This window comes from Nicotiana sylvestris, chromosome 7, assembly GCF_000393655.2.
Source record: "Nicotiana sylvestris chromosome 7, ASM39365v2, whole genome shotgun sequence".
NCBI lineage: Eukaryota > Viridiplantae > Streptophyta > Magnoliopsida > Solanales > Solanaceae > Nicotiana > Nicotiana sylvestris.
In genome coordinates, this window is record NC_091063.1 from 52,408,615 (window position 1) to 52,422,447 (window position 13,833).

Consider the following 13,833-nt stretch of genomic DNA (forward strand, 5'->3'; position numbering starts at 1 on the left):
TTTCATGTTTTTTTTTTTTGATAATTAAATCATTGTATTAACCACCAAAGTAAATATTTAAATTAGTAGGTCATCTCAACCTAACTTCCTTACTAGAACAAAAATACAACTGTCTCTATATCATCCTACCTCTTAATCTCCTTTTTATATTCTTCACTCTGACTAACTACTCAGTAATTACACTTTGTTAATAGGACACGAGTATATTCATGTGGTTTTTCATTAACTTGTCACTTCATTTAATATCAATATCAAAATATAATAGTATAAATAGATATGTAAATTTTTTATCGTGCATAAATATTTATTTTATTCTTAAAACTATTGCTCTAAATTCTTAAATTATTTCAATTAGTCAGTATTTTTTGTAAGTATTACATATTTATTTGATTTATCTCTAATTTATTTTTATTCTTCAATTTTTTTTGTTTTATCTATTATACTTCAGTTATGTGGCCTTATCCACAATACGACATTTCTTTGTAATCTACCAATGTAAAGTTTGGTGTTACGATTATTTATTTTAACTTTCTTAAGTCTGGTATATAATAGTCTATCATAAAACATGAAAGCTTAAAATGAAAAAAGAATGAAAAAAAAAAAGAGGGAGAGGGAGATAGAATATTTACATTAAATTTAGGATCGAGTTGATATTAATTAATAAATTATATTTTTTTCCTAAGTATTATTTGTTAATTTTATCCTAAAATCCAAATGACTTCTTATTAGTTTGCCGTTTGATTTCACCAAATTACAAACTATCCTCTTATTTTATGTATATAAAAATATTGATATAGATATATAAATATAATTTATTAATTCAAAAAATTTTGTTGCAATTTTTATTAGCTTTGTCCTAATTTTGCTATGTGTCTTACTCTTATGTTGTTACTCGGCTTAACCACATTGTAAATTACCATTCTCTATTAAAACAAAATTTTAGAATATAAATATAGATAAATAATGACTGTGCATATGTGTGTGTGGTGTGTGTGTATGTGTGTATCATATCAGTCAAATTAAATATTTGATTATTAAATAAACACCTAAATTAAAGGGATAATATTATATAAACTAAACCTTGAGTTGAAAATATATCATGAACAAAAATCAGTCCAAATTCACTCCTTTCGTTTATCACTTGGACCAAAATTAAAGGGAGAATCTTTCTTAAATAGAACTTTTATTATAGAAATATTTCTCGAACAATTTAGATTAGATTTTGTCATAATCTTGGTAATTTATATTAGATTTTATCATAAAATCTATTTAAATTTTGTTTTAAAAGTACCAAATGATTTTTTCTCAATATGCCACTTCGCTTAACCTCATGTTTCACTACCTTCATTTTAATATAACTAGTATTAGTACTCGCGTGGATACACGGACACTAATCATGTCAAATATTTAAGTTATTTGGATTGTATGTAAATAATCTTAAAATTTACACTTTCTCAGTAAATATAGATAATCATTGGATATTAACTATATGAAAACAATTAACCATTTCTTCTATATATATTTTTATTGATAACATTCTTTCCGGTGTCATTGGATCCTAAAAATAGTCAGGAAGCAAAATAATAACTCATATTTATGGCAAAACAATCAAATATTGAGACAATGAATGACTCTTTGGATAGGACTTAACTCTTTTACTACTACTTGAACTCTTATTTTGTGTGTTGATATCTCTTAAAAAATATTTCTTTCTTAAAATTTAAATTTCTAAAATATTATTTTTCAATAATAACTATTTTTATAATAATGTAATTAAAATATTATTCTTAATTCAAAACTCATTTTAGTTGGCTATCTAAAAATATAAAAGATTCTTTAGCTAGTGAATTTTTTTATTCCATTTTGATATTTGACATTAACCATGTTAAATATCTGAGTTATTTGAATTATATGTAAATATCCTTAATATTTAAACCTTTTAAATAATTATATATAATCGTCAGATATTAATTAAGAAACATTACATGAAAAAAGACTAATATTTTCTCAATTCTCGTAGTGATAATTTTATTTTTGCACTATTTTCATAGGGGTCATTGGAACCTAAAAATAGCCACAAAGTGAAATAATAACTCATATTTATGGCAAAGCACAAAGGTTGACATTATATAAATGATTCTTTGATTACGATGTTGTCACAACCCAAAATTCACTAAGGGTCGTGATGACGCCGGACACCATTGTCAGGAAAGCCAACACTAAATAATTAGTAATTTCTTGTTTTAGATATTTCTGAATTCACTTCTTTTATACATTTAAACAATAAGGAATAGATTTCCATTGAATAAATAATGATAGCTTTTAAGATTTCAAAATACTGACTACTTCCATAGACATCCCAGAACCCGGTGTCACAAGTGCATGAACATTTACTAGGGAATAAAATAAAATACAGTAACTGTCCAGAATACAAGTGGACAGAAATGAAAATACAGTGCAATTCTCTGAAGAAGACTCTGCTGACTACGGTCGTCTCGATAAATGCAACTCACCTAAGTCTCCGTATCAACCATGCCTCTATGCCACTAAGCCACTATCCATACATGAACCTGTGCAACAAAAATGCACAACAAGTGTAGTATGAGTACGAAAACAACGTGTACCCAATGAGTATCCCGTCTAATCTCGAAGAAGTAGAAGCGAGAGGTCGACTTCGACACTTACTAGTGGTCCAATAGTAATATATTATTAAATGTGAATAATCATGGATTTATTAAGAACGACGGTAATTTCAAATAAGTCACGAACAGGTAAAAGTTCCTTCTTATATTAAAAGTCTACGGGTTTATAATCTATTAATTTTCAATTATCTCAAGTCATGGAGAGCAAGTATCACTATCAATAAATCTCAAGGCAAGCAATACAAGCATGCGCAAATCATGCTGAGGTCGTACGGCCCGATCCAACAATATTTAAACTGTGTACAGTCAGAGGGTCGAATGGCGCGAACCATAGATGCATCTATTTAATCTGCTGAGGCGTTCGGCCCATTTCGAAATTTAACACATACAGACAGTCAATCAAGAAATCAATAGGGAACAATTATCCAAAGAAAAGCCAATTTTCATTTAACAATTTTATAAAAAGAAGTTAAATCCTTTTAGAAGTTCATTTACCAATTCGATAGGATTTAAGCAATTCATTTGTCAACAAGGTTAAAAATACTCCAAGTATAGCATGCTTTTGGGTCCTAGACTACCCGGACTTACACATAATAGTAGCTACGCATGGACTCTCGTCACCTCGTGCGTACGTAGCCCCCACAAATAGGAGCACATAACCAATTATTTCACCTATGAGGACAATTCACTCTTACAAGGTTAGAAAGGAGACTCACCTCGCTCCGAAGATCCGTAACCGGCATTCCACGCCCTTCCGAAGACTCGAATCGATGCATAATGCTCCAAAACTAGCCAATATTTATGCAAATCCATTAATATGTGTTCAATTACTCATTAAAATCCAATTTATAGCAATTTCTAACCCCGATCGAAAAGTTGACAAAATTGCCCTCGGGCCCACGTGCCCGGATTCCGAAATTTTTTGAAGATAAAGTTTACTCATGAACTCACGAACTCAAATTTATGATTTTCTCCTAATTTCATACCCAAAATCATGGTTAAATTCCAAGAATATCAATTTTCTAGGTTTCCCCTCAAACCCCAGGTTTCTACCAATTTCCATGTTCAAATCCGTACATAATCATGTATATAACTAAGAACTAGCATAAATTACTTACCTCATGCTGGGTGGTGAAAATGGCACCTCAAAGTTACTCCAAAATTGGCTCCAATGGAAGAAATGGGGTTGAAATGAACCCAACCCCCGATTTAAAAGAACCTCACTACCTCCAGCATTTCCGCACCTGCGGTCCCTTGACCGTTTCTGCGGTTCCGCAGGTGCGGCCTTTCTACCGCTCCTGCGGTTTCTCACCAGGCCCCCTTTTCCACTTCTGTGCCTCAACCACCGCAGGTGCAGTCCCACTTCTGAGGCTACATGACCGCTTCTGCGGTCTCATCACTTCTGATCAAAATCGCGTCTGCGCCCCTCCTAGCTGCTTTTGTGGCTCCGCACCTGCGGCCCAATTCACGCAGGTGCGGTTACACCAAAAGGCAGAGGCTTCAGCTCTTCCTGCAAATTCTAATTCGATCCATTAACCATCCGAAATCTACCCGAGGCCCCCGAGACCCCAACCAATCATACCAACCAGTCCCAAAACACGTTACGGACTTGCTCGAGGCCTCAAATCATATCAAAAAACGCTAAAATCATGAATCAACTCCCAATCCAAGCTTAAGGAACTCTAGAATTTCAAACTTCTACATTCGATGACGAAACTTATCAAATCACATCCGATTGACCTCAAATTTTGCACACAAGTAATATTTGACATTATAGACCTACTCCAACTTCCAGAATTGGATTCCGACCCCGCAATATAAAAAATTCCACTTCCGGTCAAACTTCTCAAAAACTTTCAAATTTCAATCTTTAGCCAAATGACTCCAAAATGACCCCCGACCTCAAAATTTGTAACGACTCGGCCGGTCGTTTTGAGCTCTAGCATGTCGTTCAGCAGTCTGAGGCCATGAGCAGCTTCATTTCAGGTATTATGACTTGTACATGTGGTCGGAATTGAATCTCGGGAAGTTCAGGGTCGATTTGGAAAGAGAATTTTCATTTCAGAAGCTTAAAGTTGAAAGAAATTAACTAGGATTAGATTTTTGAGTAAACGAACTTGGGATTATGATCTGAAAGTTCCAGCAGATTCGTATGATGATTTCGGACAGGGGCGTATGCCCGGATAAGGTTTTGGATGACCCGGGAGCGTTTTAGCACCTATTGTGGAAGTTAGCATTTTTGAAGAAATTTCATAAGTTTGGCTTGAAGTGCATTTCAGTGTTATCGATGTCCGTTTGGGATTTCGAGTCTAGGAGTAGCTCCGTATGGTGATTCGGCTGTTAGGAGCACGATCGGAAGTGAATTTGGAGATCAGTGGGTCATTTTGGAGTCATTTGGCTAAAGATAGAAATTTGAAGGTTTTTGAGAAGTTTGACCGGGAGTGAACTTTTTGATATCGGGGTTGGAATTTGATACCAAAAGTTGGAGTAGGTCCGAAATGTTGAATATGACTTGTGTGCAAAATTTGGGGTCAATCGGACGTGATTTGATAGGTTTAAACATCGAAAGTAGAAGTTTGAAATTCTAAAGTTCATAAAGCTTGGATTGGATGTCGATTCTAGATTTTAGCGTTGTTTGATATGATTTGAGGCCTCGAGAAAGTTCGTAATGTGTTTTGGGACTGGTTGATGTGATTGGTTGGGGTCCCGGGGGCCTCGGGTGGATTCCGGGTGGTTAACTGATCGAAAATGGGATTTTTGAGAAGAGCTGAAGGTTGCTGCTTCTGTCATAACCGCACCTGCGGTTGGTGGACCGCAGGTGCGAGACCGCAAAAACTGTCCTTGCATCGCAGAAGTGGCCCAAGCAAGCCAGGTCAGGAACCGCAGAAGCGGCTCCTAAGCCGTAGATGCGGATCCGCAAATGCGGCCTCCAGACCGCAGAAGCAGTCCTAGCCTTCTCTCCCCATTTAGTAGATGCGGTCATCTTCTCGAAGATGCGGGACCGCAGATGCGAAAATCGCTGAGGCAGTGAGTTCTTTTAAAAATCGGGAGATGGTCATTTTTCTTCCATTTTTCTTTTGGTATGGGCGATTTTGGAGAGCTTCAAGAGGGGATTTTCATCATCAATGATAAGGTAAGCTAACCCACCTATATTGAGTTAAATAAATCGATTTTGTGTGGATTTAGCATGTAAATGGGTAGAAATTTGGAGGTTTGAGGAAAACCTAGAAAATTAGATAATCTTGGATTTTGACCACGATTTTGGGTATGGAATTAAGAGAAAATCATATATTTGAGTTCGTGAGCTCATGGGTAAACCTTATCTTAGAAAAATTTCGGAATCCGGGCATGTGGACCCGAGGACAATTTTGTCAACATTTCGATCGGGGTTAGGAATTGTTATAAATTGGATGTAATGAGTAATTGAGCATATATTAATGGATTTGCATAATTATTGGCTAGTGTTGGAGCGTTGTGCATCAATTTGAGTCTTCGAAATGGCGTAGAATGCCGGTTATGGATCTTCGGAGCGAGGTGAGTCTCCTTTCTAACCTTGTAAGAGGGAATTGTCCCCATAGGTGAAATAATTAGTTATGGCTCCTATTTATGGGGGCTACGTACGCACGAGGAGATGAGAGTCAGTGCGTAGCTACTATTATGTTTAAGTCCGAGTAGTCTAGGACTTAAAAGCATGCTATACTTGGAATATTTGTAATCTTATTGACATTTGAATGGCTTAAATCCTATCGAATTGGTAAATGAATTTCTAAAAGAATTAAACTTCATTTTTCTTAAATCATGAAAAGAGAATTGGCTTTTATTGGATTAAACATTTCCCGATAAACTCTTAATTGGCTGTTTGACTGTGTGTATCTATGTGTGCCCGCGTCGTATGTATGATTCGTGAGCGGGGTATCTGTTTATTTATGTTGACCGCGTCACATGTATGATGCGCGAGCGGGGTAATAGATGCATCTATGGTTCGCGCCATTCGACCCTGGCAGTGCACATTTTATATTTTTGTTGGATCGGGCCGTACGACCTCGGCGTGATTTGCACATGCTTGTATTGCTTGCCTTGAAACTTATTGAAGTTGTTGTTGCCTCTTCCTGGTTTAAGAAGATATGTACGAATGACGAAAAGGAATTTGGAAATTTCCTATAAAAGAAAGAATTGTTTATTTGCTTCAACCTATCGAATTATAATCATGTTATAAAAATCCACGGTTTAATATATATTATGGATATCACATTATTGGACCATTAGTAGGTGTCGAAGTTGGCCTCTCGTCTCTACTTCTTCCAGATTAGACGGGATACTCATTGGGTACACGTTGTTTTGATACTCATACTACACTCTTGTGCATTTTTGTTGCACAGGCACATGCATCACTAGTGGCCTAGTGGGCGTAGCAGCATGGTTGATACGGAGACTTCGGTAAGCTGCATTTCCCGAGACGATCCCGAAGCCAGCAAGCCTCCTTCAGATTACTGTATTTACTTTCTGTCCAATTTGTTCCGGACGGCTGTTGTATTATATTGTTTTCTAAAGATAGCTCATGCACTTGTGACACCGAGTTCTGGGATGGTTATAAGATTGTTTAATATTAAGTTTGTTAAAGACATCATGGTTATTTCTGTAAATTTCATTATTTGTTATTTAATGTATAAAAAAATGATTTCAACAAGTGCTAAAAATTGGAATTTAAATAAGTATTTTGGTTGGCTTGCCTGACAGTGGTGTCCGGCGCCATCACGACCCTTAGTGGATTTTGGATCGTGATAGAATTCACTTCCGATTGCGCTCCCAACACCAGAATCACCATATGGAGCTATTCCCAGACTCGGAATCCCAAACGGACATCGATAATGTTGAAATTCACTTCAACCCAAACTTATGAAATTCTTCCAGAATGCTAACTTCCACAATAGGTACTGAAATGTTCCCGGGTCTTCCAGAATCTGATCCGGACATACGCCCTAGTCCGAAATCATCATACGAACCTGCTGGAACCTTCGAATCCCGATTTTGAGGTCGTTTACTCAGAAATCCAATCTTAGCTAATTCTTTCAACTTAAAGCTTCCGAAATGAGAATTCTCTTTCCAAATCAACTCTAAACTTCCCAGAATTTGATTCCGACCATGCGTACAAGTCATAATACATAAAGTGAAGCTGCTTATAGCCTCAAGCTGCTGAACGACGTCCTAGAGCTCAAAACGACCGGTCGGGTCATAACAGACGCGACTCTTATACTACGATTTGAACTCTTATTTGGTATGATTTTATCTTTCAAAAAATATTTCTATTTAGAAATTTTAATTTCTAAAACTTTATATATATTATAATAATGATTATCTTTATAATGATACAAGTGAAGATATTATCGTTAATTTAAAATTCACTTTAATCGGTTATCTAAAATTTAAATGATTATTTGGCCGGAGCTATTTTAGTATGACTCCACTTTAAGTTTATCGATATCTCTATCCCCACAATTTGAATTTGTAATACACTATATATACAAAAAAAAATTGTTCTTTGAGTCATTAAATGTTAAATTAGCTGATTATTATTATAAAACATTGCATATATTGTCTTAAAATTGTCAAGTAATTTATTTTTCGATACCATACTTGGCTTAACCTCAATGCAAACTACTCAAATTGCATTCCAATTCAAATTCTAATATCATATCAGTTTGTTAGTAATAGTGAGTTTTTTAAAATGACACATAATGTAAATTAAAAAAAATATTCTGTGATGACCCAAAAGGCCATCACTTGTTTTAAAAGAAAATTCTACGTTTTGAGGCCTTAAAAACCTCTTTCGGAATCACCTCGATTTGCGTGCATAGTCCGGGCGCGTAGCCGGAAAGTCATTTTGTGAAAATCTATGAAAAATGATGAATTTTGCCTTTAAAATGAGTTTCAGTTGACTTCGGTCAACATTTTGGGTAAACGGACCCATACTCGTGATTTGACAGTCCCGGAGGGTTCGTAGGAAAATATGGGACTTGGGCGTATGTACGGAATCGAATTCTGACGTCCCAAGCTCGAGAAATAAATTTTTGAAAGAAATTGTTTTGCTGAATTAATTATGAAGCAAAGAAGAGAATTTATGTTTGAAACCATTGGTATCGGGCCCGTATTTTGGTTTCGGAGCCCGATACAGGTCTTATATATGATTTGAGTCGAACCTGTGAAATTTGGTAAGAAACGAACTTGAAATGACGTGAATCGGATCATATTTGAGAAAATTGGAAAATTTGAAGTTCTTAAGAAATTTCATGATATGCTGCTAAATTCATAGTTGTTGATGTTATTTTAGTGATTTGAATGCACGAGCGAGTCCGTATGATGGTTTTAGGTTGGTGTGCATGTTTGGTTTGGAGCCCCGAGGGCTCGGGTGAGTTTTGGATGGGCCACAGGGTGGATTTTGGACTTAAGAAATTGCAGATTTCAGTTGTTGCATTGCAGGCCTGCATTTGCGCCTGGCTCACAAATGCGAAGGCTATGTCACAAATGCAAAAATAGCCCAGGCCAGCCTACCTCGCAAATGCGAGGGATTTATTGCAAATGCGACCCCCCCCCCCCGTTTTTGCCAGTCGTCGCAAATGTGACATACTGTTCGCAATTCCCACTCCGCAAATGCGAAAGCTTCTTCACAAATGCGAACTTAGCAGAAGTCTGGGTTCGCAATTGCGACATCTACAACCTGCAATTTTATAACTTAGCCGAAAATCATTCATTTTTCACACTCTTTTAAAACCAAAACACTCTTGGGTGATTTTTCAAAGACAATTCTTCTTCCAAATCGATTGTAAGACAATTTTATCTCATATTCTTCAATCATTAATATCTTTTCACATGATTTCAACTCAAAATCAATGATTTTCGTGGGGGAAATTCAGTGTTTTGGGTAGAACCTAAGTTTTTCAAAAATTGGGGATTTGGACCTCAATTTGAGGTCTGATTTCAAAATAAATTATATATTTGAGTTCGTGGGGGAATGGGTAATCAGGTTTTGGTTCGAACCTCGGGTTTTGACCATGTGGGCCCAGGGGCAATTTTTTAATTTTTGGGTAAAATTTTAGAAACTCATTTTCATGCATTAGAATTGATTCATTTAGCGTTTATTGATGTAGTTAAGTAACTTGTGGCTAGATACGAGTAATTGGTGGTGGAATCAAGGGGTAAAGTGATAGTTGAGGCTTGAATTGTGTTCGTGGCATCGAGGTAAGTGTTTGGTCTAACCTTAGCTGGAGGGATTAGGAGTCGAGTCCTATTTGCTACGTGTTAATCGTGGAGTACGACGTATAAGCATGGTGACGAGTATCTATACGTCGGAGTCAAGCATGCCCGTAAGTTTTGTATTGTAATTGTTATGACTCTGTTGTGGTTTATTGTGCTTTACATGTTATTATCATTATTGTTCCCTTGCCGGGATGTTTGTTTTGATATTATTGTTCCCTTGCCGAGATGTTGTTGAAATATTATTGTTCCCTTGCAGGGATGTTGCTATATTGCTCTTGTTCCCTTGTCGGGATGTTGTTATATTGCTCTTGTTCCCTTACCGGGATTTTTTTGTGATTGTTGTTGATTTGTAACTGGGATCGGGTTGCACGCCGCCTCAGAAATATATTAAATGGGATTGGGTTGCACACCGCCACAGAAATATATGAAATGGGAGCGGGTTGCACGCCTACAGTAAGATATATGAAATGGGATCAGGTTGCACGCCTGCAACAAGATATGTGAAATGGGAGCGGGTTGCACGCCTGCAACAAGAAATATGAAATGGGATCGGGTTGCACGCCTGCAACAAGATATATTAAATGGGATCGGGTTGCTCGCCTGCAACGAGATACATGAAATGGGATCTGGTTGCACGCCTGCAACGAGATACAAGAAATGGGATCGGGTTGCATTCCTACAACAAGATGTGATATGAAAGTGAATTCTGCATTTGTTTTCCTTATCCTTGTTAGTAATTGGATTTTGGTTTCTTTATATTCCTCTTGATATTCTGTTGTTATCTGTTATTCCCTGAAGCATGTTTTCACCCTCCCATCTTTAACTGTAATTATCTACTTTTATTCTTCCACTATATATGATTTAATTACACATGTTTATTTGGTAGTCTGGCCTAGCCTCGTCACTACTTCGCCGAGGTTAGGTTAGGCACTTACCTGCATAGGGGGTCGGTTGTGCTGATACTATACTCTGCACTGTGTGCAGATACTGATACCGGAGTGCTTGGACCGTAGTGAGGGTACTGTCTTTAGCTCACACAGGCGACCTGAGGTAGTTCTATAAACGTCCGCGGGCCTTGGCGTCACCTCCTATCTTTCCTTTATCCTGTTTCCTTCACTTATTTTAGAAACAGTGTATCTCTTATCTTTCAGATTTTGTATGTGGTATTCTTAGACCATTTGTGAAACTGTGACACCAATTTTGGGTAGTCGATGCTTAAGTAGTTGTATTGGATACATATTCAAATAGTTCATTGCTTTTCTTCAGCTTATTGTTAATTCCGTTATCTACACGTTATTTCTTTATAATTGTTAAAGAATATGAAAGGGGTAAAAAGGTAATTGGTTCGAACAGTCAGCTTGCCTAGCTCACATTAGTAGGCGCCATCACGACTCCCGAGGGTGAGAAATCCGGGTCGTGACAAGTTGGCATTAGAGCTCTAGGTTACATGGGTCTCATATTTCATAGACAAGCTTAGTAGAGTCTGAGGGATCGGTACAGAGACATCTGTATTAATCCCCAGAGGCTACAGAGTTAGGAAAAACTTCATATTTATTCTTTCTTGTCGTGCGGCTTGGTTTCTTAATGCTTATTGAATTTCTACTCTACCCTTTCGCGAATGGCGAAGTCACGTACCGCTTCTTCAGCCGAGTATCAGCACCGACTGGTGATAGATCAACTATATCTTCGGAGGCTTTGTGGAGGTTGGATATGTTTCACCAAGCTCTTCACTACCAATTTCAGTGGTGCATCTTCTGAAGATCCCCAGGATTATCTAGACAGCTGTCATGAGGTTCTTAGGAACATGGGGATAGTGGAGACCAATGGGGTCAATTTTGCTACTTTTTGCTTGTTTGGATCTGCCAAGACTTGGTGGAGAGATTATTGCTTGGCTAGACCAGCCGGATCACCAGTTAGAGTAGTTTACTCAGCTATTTCTGGAGAAGTTTCTCCCCATCACTTAGAGAGAGGCCTATCGGAGGCATTTGAGCGTCTCCAGCAGGGTTCTATGACCGTTGCTCAGTATGAGACCAGATTCATTGACTTGGCTCGTCATGCTCTTATCATACTTCCCATCGAGATAGAGAGGGTGAGGAGGTTCATTGAGGGACTTATTCGGCTTCAGATGGCCAAGAAGATAGGGAGTGATATTTCTTTCCAGGAGGTGGCCAATATGGCCAGGAGAGTTGAGATGGTTCTATCGCAAGGAGGTGGTCAGGGGTCTGATAGGAGGCCTCATCATTTAGGCCGATTCAGTGGTACCTCGTCTGGAGGTAGAGATTCGTATGGTAGAGGCCATCATCCTAGGCCTTTTCAGTCAGCACTTCAGGTTTCTCACGGTGCTTTAAGTGGCCGTGGTTCTCATATGCAGTATTCTGATCACTAGACCTACAGTGCACTACCAGCTCCTATTAGTGCACCATCGCTTCAGAGTTTCATTAGCCCCAACAGATGAGGGCTTGTTTTACTTGTGGTGACACGAGGCACATTGCTAGGTATTGTCCTCGAACATCAAGCAGCTCGCAACATCAAGGTTCTCGTGCCATGGTTTAGGCACCGAGTGTTCCACATCCCGCCAGCCAGCTAGAGGTAGGGGTAGAGGTGGAGGTAGAGGTATTAGAGGTGGAGCTCAAGCCGCTAGAGGTGGAGGCCAGCCAGTAGCAGACCATCCTAGAGATGTAGTTCAGGGTGGTGGGGCTCAGCCCCGATGTTATGCTCTTCCAACCAGGCCCGAGGTTGAGGCTTCCGATACAGTTATCACAGGTACTGTTCTGGTTTGTAGCAGAGATGCTTCAGTTTTATTTGATCCGGGATCTACATACTCCTATGTGTCATCTTATTTTGCACTGTATCCGGTCATGCCTAGTGATTCTTTGAGTGCTCATGTTTATGTGTCTACACCGGTGGGTGATTCTATTGTGGTAGATCGAGTCAATCATTTGTGTGTAGTTGTGATTGGAGGTCTTGAGACTCGTGTAGATTTGCTTCTTCTAGATATGGTTGATTCCGATGTCATATTGGGGATGGACTGGTTATCACCTTATCACGCTATTTTCGACTGTCATGCCAAGACTATGACCTTCGCCTTACCGTATTTACCTCGTTTAGAGTGGAGAGGGACTCCTGGTCATTCTACTCGCAGTGTTATCTCTTATATAAAGGCTCGGTGTATGGTCGAGAAGGAGTGTTTGGCCTATGTTTGTGATTCTAGTGCTGAGGTTCCTTCTATTGATTCTGTGTCTGTTGTTCATGAGTTTCCTGAGGTATTTCATTTAGAGCTGCCGGGTATGCCACCCGACAGGAATATTGACTTTTGCATTGATTTGGCTCCGGGCACTCAGCCCATTTCTATCCTGTCGTATCATATGGCCCCACCTGAGTTGAAAGAGTTAAAGGAGAAATTGCAAGAATTGCTTGAAAAAGGCTTCATTAGACCTAGTATCTCGCCTTGGGGTGCGCCGGTGTTGTTTGTTAAGAATAAGGACAGATCGATGAGAATTTTTATTCATTACCGGCAGTTGAACAAGGTTACAAATCAAGAATAAGTATCCATTGCTGAGAATTGATGATTTGTTTGATCAACTTCAGGGTACCAAGGTATTTTCAAAGATTAACTTGAGATCTGGATACCATCAGTTGAGGATTAGGGCATCCGATGTCCCTAAGATAGTTTTCCGCACTCGGTACGGGCATTATGAGTTCTTGGTGATGTCATTCGGGTTGACAAATACCCCAGCAACTTGTATGGATTTGGTGAACCGAGTGTTTAGACCTTACCTGGATTCGTTCGTGATAGTCTTCATTGATGACATTTTGATCTATTCCCGTAGCCGGGAGGAGCACGTGCAGCATCTTAGAGTGATTCTTCAAACTTTGAGGGATAGTTGGTTGTATGCTAATTTTTTGAAGTGTGAGTTCTGGATGAGCTCAGTTGCAT

At 38.3% G+C, this 13,833-nt stretch overlaps 1 protein-coding gene across 1 annotated transcript; it reads left to right on the forward strand.

The window, feature by feature from the left end:
• Positions 1-12,754: 12,754 nt before the first annotated feature.
• Positions 12,755-13,441, forward strand: LOC138873132 (uncharacterized). Its single transcript, XM_070151569.1, has one exon. It carries the CDS (start codon positions 12,755-12,757, stop codon positions 13,439-13,441), a length of 687 nt encoding a protein of 228 aa, XP_070007670.1.
• The last annotated feature ends 392 nt before the right edge of the window (positions 13,442-13,833 follow it).